Source organism: Sinohyriopsis cumingii, chromosome 10 (genome assembly GCF_028554795.1).
Source record: "Sinohyriopsis cumingii isolate HCF-2022 chromosome 10, ASM2855479v2, whole genome shotgun sequence".
Classification (NCBI taxonomy): Eukaryota; Metazoa; Mollusca; class Bivalvia; order Unionida; family Unionidae; genus Sinohyriopsis; species Sinohyriopsis cumingii.
This window is the reverse complement of record NC_142970.1, coordinates 117,803,449-117,816,084: the sequence shown is the minus strand read 5'-3', so window position 1 is coordinate 117,816,084 and position 12,636 is coordinate 117,803,449. Positions and strand designations below refer to the sequence as shown.

The 12,636-nt window shown below is 38.7% G+C and overlaps 1 protein-coding gene across 1 annotated transcript in view; it reads left to right on the top strand.

Annotated features, from left to right (window-relative positions):
* Nucleotides 1–8,879, top strand: part of LOC149791090 (uncharacterized) — a 64,175-nt gene extending 55,296 nt beyond the window's left edge. Inside the window, exon 14 of the mRNA XM_089971465.1 lies at nt 8,748–8,879. Coding sequence (XP_089827591.1) covers nt 8,748–8,849 — 102 coding nt within the window. The 3' untranslated portion in view covers nt 8,850–8,879. The remainder of the gene's footprint in view (nt 1–8,747) is intronic.
* Nucleotides 8,880–12,636: the final 3,757 nt, after the last annotated feature.

Sequence of the window (12,636 nt, the reverse complement as noted above, 5' to 3'; positions counted from 1 at the left end):
AATTGGGCTAGCAAGATACTCAGATGATTATACAAGATCGGCGGGCCCATCTATGATGTTCGCAAAGGATATCACTAATAACGCTGATCATCTTCAGTACGTTAACGTGCTGACGAAAGAAAATACCGCAGCTGACCAGGCTGAAGCAGCCAATCCAGATCGCAGAGCAAAACCAGGCGCTGATTTCACTGTTATAAAAAGTCTTAACGGTAATTACAATATGGGATTTGCAACACGAGTAGAAATGTTGCAAGGACCACGCCGAAAGTTTTCATGCGCGATTCCACTCCATCACATATTCGGATTTTGCAGAAATGTCAGAAAAGTTATCTATGGGGCTAAGCATACAATCGCGCTAACGCGAAGGGGCGATGATAACAATGCAATATGGCGTGCTGCTGGCGTCGCTGCCGGTAAGGTTGTTTTAACTAAAATAGCATTGTGGATGCCGGTGTTGACTCCATCAGTTACCACGGAAGCACGATTGTTATCATTTATGGAACAGGGAGGGAAATCGTTGTTGAGTTGGCTAGCGGTAACAACTGATGCTAAAGAGGATAACGTCGCCGATACGTTTACATGGCACCTGGCATCAAAACAGGGTGTTTCAGCTCCGCGTCATATATTTGTTGCGTTACAGAATAGGGAACGATTGGGTAATCAAGAACGCAGCCATATGATATTTGATCAATTAGGAGTCAAGGATGTTTCGCTGAGAATAAACGGACAACAGGAACCATCCGAGGATATACAGCTTAATTACGACAACAACCATATTGCACGTGTGTACCATCGATTGCTGTCATACATGGGCCGTGATCAAAACGTCGACACTGGTTTGCAAATATCACAACTTGATTTTAAAAAGCTGTATCCGATTTATTATTTTTCGTTGGAACATCTTGATTTAACGAGACAATCCGTCGTTGATATACACTTTAGAGCTCGTATAGACCCGGCTGGTGCCAATTATAGAGCGGTTGCTGTCATTCTCAGCGATAAATCAATGCTGTTGGAGGGTGCTGGTGGACGAATGAGAATCGTTGATGCACCAGTGGAAAACATGTAATTGAAAACACAAACGCGTTTACAATAAAAATGTCGTATAGTGTTGTCAGTGTAGAGTTGACCGATGGTCAAGTCAAGAAATTACGATCAAAGTCCGCTAAACAATGCGGGGCCGCAATAACGCTGAAGCCGTCACAGATGGCGGGTGGTAATCATAAGATATCGTTGACGGCGCGTCAAATAAAACATTTCAATGATGCGATGAAGAATAAAAAGGGTGTTCAGATAGATTTCTCGGCCGCAGCGATTAAAAACATGGAAAAGACCGGTGGGATATTTCCGCTGTTAGCCGCGATTCCAGCGTTGATTGCCGCGGCGGCCCCAGCAGTGGCTAAGGCGGATGCGTTGGGGGCCGTTGGTACCGCGGCTGGAATGGCATTAAAGAAGGCAACCGGGAAAGGCTACAAAAAAAACGACCCGTAGCCGGAAAGGGTCTAAGATTACCGGGAACCCCGTATTCATGGTACTCGGGAAAGGGTCTAAGACTACCGGGAACCGTTTATTAACTCCTATGTCTAATTTTGATTTAATAGACGCCGCCGACGCGTTAGCGATAAAAAACTTCAGAGGTGTTTTTATGAGGGATCAATTACCGGCGGCACCAAGGAATATTGAAACCGGCATAATTAACCTCGATGGGTCCTCCGGAGCGGGAACTCATTGGGTTGCATACGCGATTGATCCGCGTGCGATCGTCTATTTTGATTCATACGGGTTAGCCCCGCCGAACGAGTTCATGCGGTATGTCCGGGCGTGTTCAGCCCGGGCGTGTTCAGCCCGGGTTTTTTATTCCACGCTGCCAACACAGCAGTTAAGTGACCCACCGATATGTGGCCGTGAGGTATTGAACGTAGTCGCGGCGATTTCATCATCGCGAAAACCACCTCATGTGGTTGTAAACGAATACACTAGTGGGGTCGTAGAAGCTCAACGGATTTTAGAGAATAACATTTACAATAATAATGATTGATATTTGGGGACGACCGGTTTCGGCGCTGAAAGAATCTACGGAAACGCCCACCACCGATGACATAAAAAAACTAATCGAGGATGAAATCGCTGATACGTTAAACTTAACCAGTGTTGACCCGGGCGAAATAGTTGTATTTCAAGACCGCCAGGGTAAATTGAAATCCAGTAATGTGTCGCTGGATGACGTTTTAACACGACAGCGTGATGCCGCCGAGAACGCTATCGTGTTGTATACCGGCGACGGACGACTCAAACCGGGTGAACATATATCGACGATAACATCAATCCAAGACGGTTTTACAAGGTTAGATAGATCGGTGACCGAACTTGACGCGCAGGTGAAAAAATCTGTCACCGAGGTGAAAAAATCTGTCACCGATATACAACTCACTACCGCTAGTTTTTTTGGGACCCCGACGGTAACCGAACCGAATCTTGCGGGGATAAAAACTACTATTTCGGAGTTTACAACGTTGTCGGGTCAATTTTACACGTTACGAAAAAATGTTAACAGGATCGATGACAACTTTGATAAATTCTTTGGTAAAAAAAATACCAAGCTGGATGAGATTACAACAACTATAAATGATATCACTGCGTATGGACAAAAAATAGAAACAATCAAAACTGATGTTGCAACGAACAAAAGGAGTGTAGACGTGCATGAACGGGAAATAGAAATAATCGGCGCTAATGTTGCAACGATCATAAATAATGTAGACTCGCATGGACGGAAAATAGAAACAATCAAAACTGATGTTACAACGATCATAAATAATGTAGACTCGCATACACAGGAAATAGGAACAATCAAAACTGATATTGAAGCGAACAAAAAGGGTGTAGACGCGCATACACAGGAAATAGGAACAATCAAAACTGATATTGAAGCGAACAAAAAAATATAGACGCGTATTGGCGGGGAATAGGAATAATCAAAACTGATGTTGCAGCGAACAAAAAAGGTATAGACGTGCATACATATGAAATAGAAACAATCAAACTTGATGTTGCAGCGAACAAAAAAAGCATGACCGAGAATACACGGGAAATAGAAACAATCAAAACTAATGTTGCAGCGAACAAGAATAATATAGACGCGAGTTGGCGGGAAATAGGAATAGTTACAACTGATGTTAAAGCGATTAAAGACGGACTACCGAGAGTAGTAGAGCAACTCGAAAAAATAAAAATCCCTCATGAGAACACCATCAACACAGTATACACGATTCGGCATGGATCATTTATCTGGACTCCTACGAATAATACAGTAAATGCTACCGCAACTGTTAAGGGCATTTATCGATTGACACTGGTTTCAATGATGCAGTTTAATATATCATCGTCGAGTTCATTCGGGTTTAACAATACAATATCAACAATTATAGACAAGGTCGCAACTGAACCGTTTACAATTTATGCCGTTGATAGAGTTTTAACCGGGGCAAACATCACATGGTATGTGGAATTCGTGGTGGATCTAAGTGAGTAATTGAAAACACTAGCTCTTTTAAAATAAAATGACCACCAGGGTAATTGAATCAGAGGTATCACCGACGTCACATCAATATCGATTCGATACCGCAAAAGAATTCTCCGCGAATTTGAAAACGCTTTCCGAACAATACCGCGCAAAAATAAAAAATACCGCCGAAAAATAACCGCCATCGACGCGGTCGTGTACTCGGTGTCGTGTATAGTAGCCGGTACCGGTGTTATTTTATCCACGGTGACCACGATAGCCCCGATCGCTGTTCCAATCGCTGTCTCCGCGATGACAACAATTGCTGGAGTCACCAACGCAATCACTAAGAAGATATCGTGTTTTCAGAAAAAACTCAACGAGTATACAGTAAAACATCAAATAGTATCCGACGCGTACTCGAAATTATCCGGGTTAATCTCGTTGTCGATTGATAATTTGTTCATATCCGATATTGAATTCTCCACGAAGGTCCAGTTGTATAGCTCCGCGATGTCAAAAATCGAGGATTTTCAACTGGAAGCCGGAACCACTTCAATGGGCTTAAAACAAACAGGCTGTTAATATTTGGTGTCAAAATTAAACACTAAAAACAACGAATAATAATAATGTCGCTGACCCCCGAAGGGTTTCAGTTGCTTCAACGGATCGCGGAGAACACCACTCCGGTACAAACAAGTATGATATCGATAACATCAACAAAACCCGAATTCAGTGTGAACTTCCCATCACCGGTTCCAGTGAAGGAAATAGCGCTGGCAAAATTGCGAATATATCACAGTTGGCCTAATATCCGAGCGGATGCATTTAACGGACAACAACCTAATAACTCGCTGGTTTTTGCATGGACAAATAAACCCGATGGGACCCCAGACTGGAAGGAGGTTACAATACCAACTGGGTCATACCAAATAGAACAAATCAATAAAGAATTTCAACGCAGGATAAAATCGATCACAGGAAAAGAATCAAAAATCGCTATTACGGTTCATGAACCGACGTTATCGTCGACGATTGAAATAAGCACACCGGGGTATATGGTTGATATTTATGGCAGTTCAATAAGAACCATACTAGGATGGCCTAAGAATCCACCTCATGAAATCCCCGCGGACTTGCACACGAATAAGCAATCGTATTATGAGATTACCCCCCGGTATCGAACTGATTGGTCTATTATAAAAGGCGCGTTATTACCCAGTAGGTTTATATTTCAAGACAGGAATACCATGCAATGGCATTTTCCGTATAAGGAAACTCCTAAATTATCCGCCCAGACCACAGTTGGTTTAAATGATATCACTGATGCGTTTGCCGAGATTAATCGTTATTACCAATTACAACTAGAACAGCTACGGAAAACAAAAGCACGAAAACACGTTGAGGCGTTAAATCAACTTATATCAGACATGGAATATATCAATGAACGAATCGTTAAAACAATATCCGATAGCAGCGATGATAATAAACAAAAATTCCTAACCGAGTATAATATCACAGAAGCCGATTTACCCGATTTCAGGTTTCCAGGATACAACGCGCCAGAACTAAGAAAGTCTCTTAATGATTTTCTCAGTCCATCAACTCATATCCTCAGACACGATAACGGAGATGATGGTAGGCATATTGCTCCATACAACGTAAATATCGCATCGGTGATAGCAATCAATCTAGTGTGTGATGCTATCGAAGGGAGTTACCAGGTGGATACCAAGCAATCAAATCAAGCTCAACAGGGGTATATCCTTTATTCATTTTCACCAACAGCCCCTCCCGGATTTTTAATCGTTGAGAGTCCGATTAATCCGGTCTATATGAGATGCCATAATCGGTTTTTAACGAGAATTAATTTTAGACTTACCGATCAGTCAAATAACCTAATTGATCTACAAGAGGAGGAGTTAGTGATCACTCTGTTTGTAAAATCATAGCAGCAGGGGGGGGCGATGACATCGACGCGGTCGTCGCTGTGTTTACCGGACGCTGACGACGCTGGGGATCGGCGCGCAGAAAGTATTAATTAAGCTAAATGACGTTTGGACAAAATGTCCGATTCGCCCCCCCCCCCCCGCTGCTACAAGAGCAATAGAGGGGTGTCCACAGGGCAGTATTTTATCTGTGACGCTTTTCATCATCATAATTAATATCATCACAAAAAGTTCTGCTCCTGGTGTGGATTGCTCGCTATGCGTTGATGATTTTCTAATATGTAATAGATCAAAGCATATGCATACAATCGAAATACAATATCAGGAAAACTAGATTCAAAATTGGGCCAGTATTAACTGTTTCAAATTCTCGAAATCCAAAATGGTATGTTTGCATTTCTGTCAGTTACGAAGACATCACGATGAACCTAAGCTCACGCTGGACGGAACACCTATTCCAGTTATTGAAAAAACACTGTTTGCAGGTATTATCTTCGACAGAAAACTGACCTTTATTCCACACCTAAAGAACTTGAAAGTTAAATGCTTAAAATATCTAGATCTACTTACAGTAGTAGCGCACACTGACTGGGGTGCTGACAAAAAAAGTCGTAATCAATTGTTATAGGACGTTTATTTGCTTCAAACTCGATTATGGTTGTGTTGTTTATAGTTCAGCCAGAATGTCATATCTGAGAATGCTTGATCCAATTCATCATCAGGGAATAAGACTGGCTCTGGTAGTATTTAAGACATCCCCGTGTGAAAGCCTGCTAGCTGAAGCGAACGAACCACCTTTATCACATCGTAGAGAAATGCTTTCTGCACAGCATTCTCTCAAATTAAAATCAAAGCTTCTGAACCCCGCTTTTTCGGCTGTTTTTCATTCCGAATAAAAAAACCTTATACGAAAAAAAAATCAAAAAACGCCATATCTTCCTTTGGCATTAAATTATCATCCAGCCATGACAGTTCAAAAGTGGTCTTTCTAATAATCACAAAATGTTCATCCTCTAAACACTACCCTGGCTACTTATACAACCAAAAGTACTTGTCATAATACATGATGGAGAAAATATCCGAGACAAACCCTTCCATGTTCCATAATTCTTATTATGAACTCCTCACCGAATATAAAAACTACACAAGAATGTATACCGACGTATCAAAGAATGAGAAAAACTTCAGCTTTCGTTAGCGGAAATCACACAACACAAGTTCACGTACCAAATCGAACATCAACTTTTCAGCCAAAATCAAAGCAATAGACCTTGCTCTGCAATATATTGGAAACAAATATATTATAAACAGCATCATCTTCTCCGGCTACATATCATTATTTCAGTCACTACACAACAGAACACTGGAGAACACATTGTTGACCAATGTTCTTGTCAAAAATGCGAGTACCTCCCACAATATCGTAAACTGCTGGTTACCTAGCCATGGTGGTATTAAATGTTACGACAAAGCAGATTGCGCTGCTAAGATAGCCCTATCTCAAGAACGTATGATTGTAAGATCCCGTATCATGATTTTAGACCTAGTCTCAAAGAGACTTTGTGTCAGAAGTGGCAGCATCATGGAATGATGCAGTGAGTAATAAACTTAACGCCTTCAAGCCAACCTTAGGAGAATGGACCCCTTCCTACAGAAGGGAGGAGGTAGTCATGCAAGAATTCGAATTGCTCATACTTATATAACCCACTCCCACAAACTAAAAGGTGAAGACCCACCAGAGTGCGTTTCTTGTAATGAACAATTCACTGTCAAGAACTTTATGATAGAGTGTTTCTATATGCAACCTACGCGCGATCAGTATCATAATGTGCATGAAACTAAGGAACCTTTTGATACAATAAATATCACTTGTATTATATAATACTTGAAAATAGTGAACATTTACTCTAAACTCTAAGTTTTATGTCACCACATAGAGCAGTTTTTTTTAATTTATATATATATATATATATATATATATATATATATATATATATATATATATATATATATATATATACCGTCCCTTTTTTGATACCTTTCCATCTGACTTCATTAACATACCCCATTTACATACCCAGTTGATCGTGAAGCTTTATTTTTCACACTTACCATCATATCGTTTTAATGTCAACTACTTGGTTTTCATATCGCTGTCCGATATGAGACTTTTTATAATGTTTAAACGATTATACATATAACATTTTGTATGACGCGAAATAGCCTAACAGTGATGGTGCACCGTTAAAATACAATCAATCAGTCAAGCATTACAATCAAGTATAATGCAGTAGAATCAAGTATTATGCAATACATTCAAGTATGATGCAATGTAATCAAATATGATGCAATAAATCAAGAATGATGCAATGCAATCATGATCGATGTAATACAATCAAGTTTGATCCAAAACAATCAAGAATGATGCAATATAATAAATTATGATGCAGTACAATCAATTACGATGCAATACAATAAATTATGATGCAATGGAATAAATTATGATGCAATACAATAAATTATGATGCAATAGAATCAAGTATGATGCAATACAATCATGAAAGATGCCATTCAATACAGGGTGATGCAATACAATCAAGAAAATGGTCAACAACGGAACAGTACACTAAAACTCAACGTATGATGCACAATAATAACAATACCAAGTTAACATAAATTTTGTTTAAGGTTTGACTTTATCTAAAGCGCCGTTAAAATACAATCAATCAATCAAGCAATACAATCAAGTATAATGCAGTAGAATCAAGTATGATGCAATACATTCAAGTATGATGCAATGTAATCAAATATGATGCAATAAATCAAGAATGATGCAATGCAATCATGATCGATGTAATACAATCAAGTTTGATCCAATACAATCAAGAATGATGCAATATAATCAATTATGATGCAATGAAATCAATTATGATGCAGTACAATCAATTACGATGCAATACAATAAATTATGATGCAGTGGAATAAATTATGATGCAATACAATAATTATGATGCAATAGAATCAAGTATGATGCAATACAATCATGAAAGATGGCATTCAATACAGGGTGATGCAATACAATCAAGAAAATGGTCAACAACGGAACAGTACACTAAAACTCAACGTATGATGCACGATAATAACAATACCAACTTAACATAAATTTTGTTTAAGATTCGACTTTATCTAAAGCGAGAAAGATGTTGTATCTGACTTACGTTACAAAACTTTATCCAACTGTGCGTCTATTATAGAGTTTGAGTGTGTAATGGCATTATTTTCTCGTTTTTCTACAGATAGCCGTGCAAGAATGTGGCTCGAATTCTACTATCCTAAAACTTGGCCATGCAGGAATTTTGATCCACGATCCAAAATTGTATTTTGTTATAACACAGTGAATCCAACGAGACAAATATATTGTCTGAAACTCCTAAAATAGAAGTTTCTTTTGAAAAAATGCTTATCTCTTTTGTGTCCTATAACATAGAATAAATAGATAGATAGATATTCAACCATGCACGCAAAATTATCTCATGTACATAAATGCATACATACATACATACATACATACATACATACATACATACATACATGCAAAACTGTTATTAAAGTGGAGATATAGGTATGAAACGACATTCTTTTCTCATGTAGAATATATACCTGCCTTCATCTATGTTATTCAAATATGTTCGTCTTCTTATTATGCTCTCTCTCCAGGTATTCACCTTCCAATTTTCATTATGAATGATGTATATCGTTGTGTACTGTTTCAAGTCTATATTCGTTGTCTCCAAGCGGTATTGAACTCCTGTTACGCTCTATGACAAGAGTTCAACATTTGTGAGGGAAAAGGTCTTGATTCAGTGTTGTACCTAAATAGTTTAAGTGGTGAATTTGTAATTTCATCACAGTCATGATGTTTGAAAACGATGGAGAAATAAAGCAACAATCTAAATTTCGGTGCAGTGTCCGATACGGGTAAAGGCTGCAAGCTTGCTGATGCCATACAAGTAGAGTTTGATACAACCATTAAAATCTCATGTGTACGGATAATATTTTCTGATGTGCACATCATGAGACAGTACTGTGATGTTCGTGCTCTCACCATCGAGACAAATGTATGAAGGAAAATGAAAATCTCGGTATTTTTGGACAAAAACAGTCAATAATTTGACCCCCCCAAAAAAAAAAAAACATTGAAGGATTATATGTGAGAAATAGATGAACCCAAGACGCTGCACTAAAGTTATTTTTAAATGTTGGTTTCTCGTTTTAATGCAGTAACTAATCGTATAGGCGCATGGTGGAAGCAAATCGAATGAAACCTTTGGTACTCGCCTTAAGAAAAAATGAAAATAAACTCCACAAATCACTGGCAGATATAAGGAATTATTCAATTTCTGAAATGGAAACATTTATATTTTCACCCATGGTGAAGCCACACAATGTTTCCGTTTCAGTCGTGAAATATTTCATTATATATTCTCAAGACAGATCATCTCTCTCACGTGTTATATATATATATATATATATATATATATATATATATATATATATATATATATATATATATATATATATATATATATATATATATATATATATATATATATATATATATATATATATATATATATTATTTATATTATTATTATTATTATTATTATTATTACTATTATTATAATTAATAATGATGACTTTGTATAGCGACTAATCCTTAGAAGCTCTAGGCGCTTTAGAACATTCGACAACATCTATAAGATAAAAAACGTATAATGATATGATTACAAAAACAAACACCATGAAATTAGAAAAACATTAAAAAACATGCTGACAATATTTAAGGTAGGAAACATTATTAGGTCTTCAAGTTTATTCTTGCAGTCGAAATAAGTGGGTTTTGAGAGCCCTCTTGAATGTGATCACTGTGTCTTTGTGTCTAAGTTCAGTGGGCAATTCATTCCACGTTGCTGGGCCCTGGTATGCAAAAGAACGCTGTCCATATGACTTTGTTTTCATAGTGGGAATAATGAGTATACGATTATCAGAAGAGGAGCGCAAGTATCTTGCTGGTGTGAACACATAGGTGAGGTCAGACATGCATGTTGGACTAGAGTCCGACAGTGAAATGTAGCACAGAGAACACATTTTGTGTTTGATTCTGGATCGAATGGATAGCCACTGTAGGGTACAGAGCAGCGGGGAGGTGTGCTCTGATCGTTGTACACTAAGTATGATCCGAGCAGCTGTGTTTTGAACATTTTGAAGTTTCTGGAGCGGATTTTGAGATGAACCAGACATAATTGAGGTACAATAGTCCAGTCTTGAAAGTACTAATGAACACTCAAGTCTTTTAGTGGCATCAACTGAACGATATTTGCGAATTGAGCTGATGCGTCTCAGCTCAAGATATGCAGCCTTGCATATGTTCATGACATGTTAGTGCAATGTGAGAGTACTGTCCAGAGTAACACCTAGGTTTCGTACTGATTGTGTGAATTTAATGTTGGCGTTGCTGATATTTATTGTTTGAGGTAAAGGATATGAATGAGAAAGTCTTTGTGTTGTGATCAGAATGGCCTCAGTTTTATCATCATTCATCTGCAGCTTGTTACAAGTCATCCTTGATTTCACATCAGAAATGCACCTCTCTACACCTTGGATGGTAGCATCAACTTCAATTGGGTGGCTAGATTTGTATATTTGGGTGTCATCAGCGTACAACTGGTGAGACACTGGATGATGATCTATGACACTTGAGAGCGACTGAGTGTACAGAATGAAGAGATCAGGTCCAAGAACAGACCCCTGTGAAATACCACAACATAGATCAACTGGGCTGGAGTGTATTCCATTTGAAGATACAATTTGTGTCCTGTTGACCAAGTAGGACTTGAACCACAGTAAGGCTGTATAATGAATGCCAAATACATGCTGAAGACGGTGAAGTAATATATCATGGTCTATTGTGTCAAATGCTGCAGACAAATCAAGGAGGGTGAGGACTGTAATCTTTCCACTATCCAACGCAGAGAGAATGTCATTAACTACTTTTAGAAGAGTTTTTTCATTACTGCGGCAAGGGCGATAAGCAGATTGTACATTGCTAAAAAGACTATTTGAATTTAGATGAGATACAAGCTGGGATAGAACAACCTTTTCTAAGATTTTTGAAATGAATGGGAGATTAGAAACTGGGCGGTAGTTCTTTAAATCGTTATGGTCTAGTGTTGGTTTCTTCAGCAGAGGCTTTACAATGGCAGTTTTGAAAAATGATGGGAATTCCCCAGATGACAGAGAGGTATTAATAACATCAGTTAGTGAAGGCAATACTGGATCTAAGCACTCAAGCAGCAGTGATGTTGGAATTGGATCAAGTTCACATAACTTTGGTGCACTCTTCATCACGATTGTACGTACGAAATCCATAGAGACAGGTTCAAATGCTACTAATGGTTGCCGCTCAAATTCTGTATTCCAACTGTATGGTGACGACGAGTCAATTGAAATTGTGGTGTCACGCTTATCTCTAATGGTTTGTACTTTTTCACGGAAGAAATTTGCAAACATGTACGGAAGGTCGACTGGAGAGAAGGTTGTTGGAAGTGGTGTTGATTTGTTACTTGACATTAGCTTGTTAGTAATCTCGAAGAGCTCTTTGCAGATGAAACTTTCCATGATCTTAGTAGTGTAGTGGGCTGATTTCGCTGCATGGACTATATTTGTGACATTCTTCTTAGCGACTTCATAGATTTGCTTATGAATAGTGAGTCTGGTGATAAGCCAGAGCCTCTCAGCTTTACGGCGATCTCTTTTAGCAATGCGGAGCTGGTCCCTAACACTGCTATACCATGGAGAACACTTTTGAATTGATACTCTGCACTTGGTAGCTGGGGCATGTTTGTCAAGTAATGAACGCAGACAGTTATCGAGTTGTTCTGTGGTAGGAGGTAAGCAAGTTGTTAGGTTAGCTTTGATGTCGTGCATTAGTTTGGTTCTATTTACCACACGGAGGTTTCTCTTAGTAGCATATAAAGGTGGAGGGTTAGGGACTGATACGTGAAGATGGCATATAATGCAGAGGTGATCTGATGCAAGGTCATGGGATACCAGGGAGGAGCGTAGAATGCATCATCAGGTCTATGAAGAATCCAGTCTGAAATGTGACCATGTTTATAGGTGGGT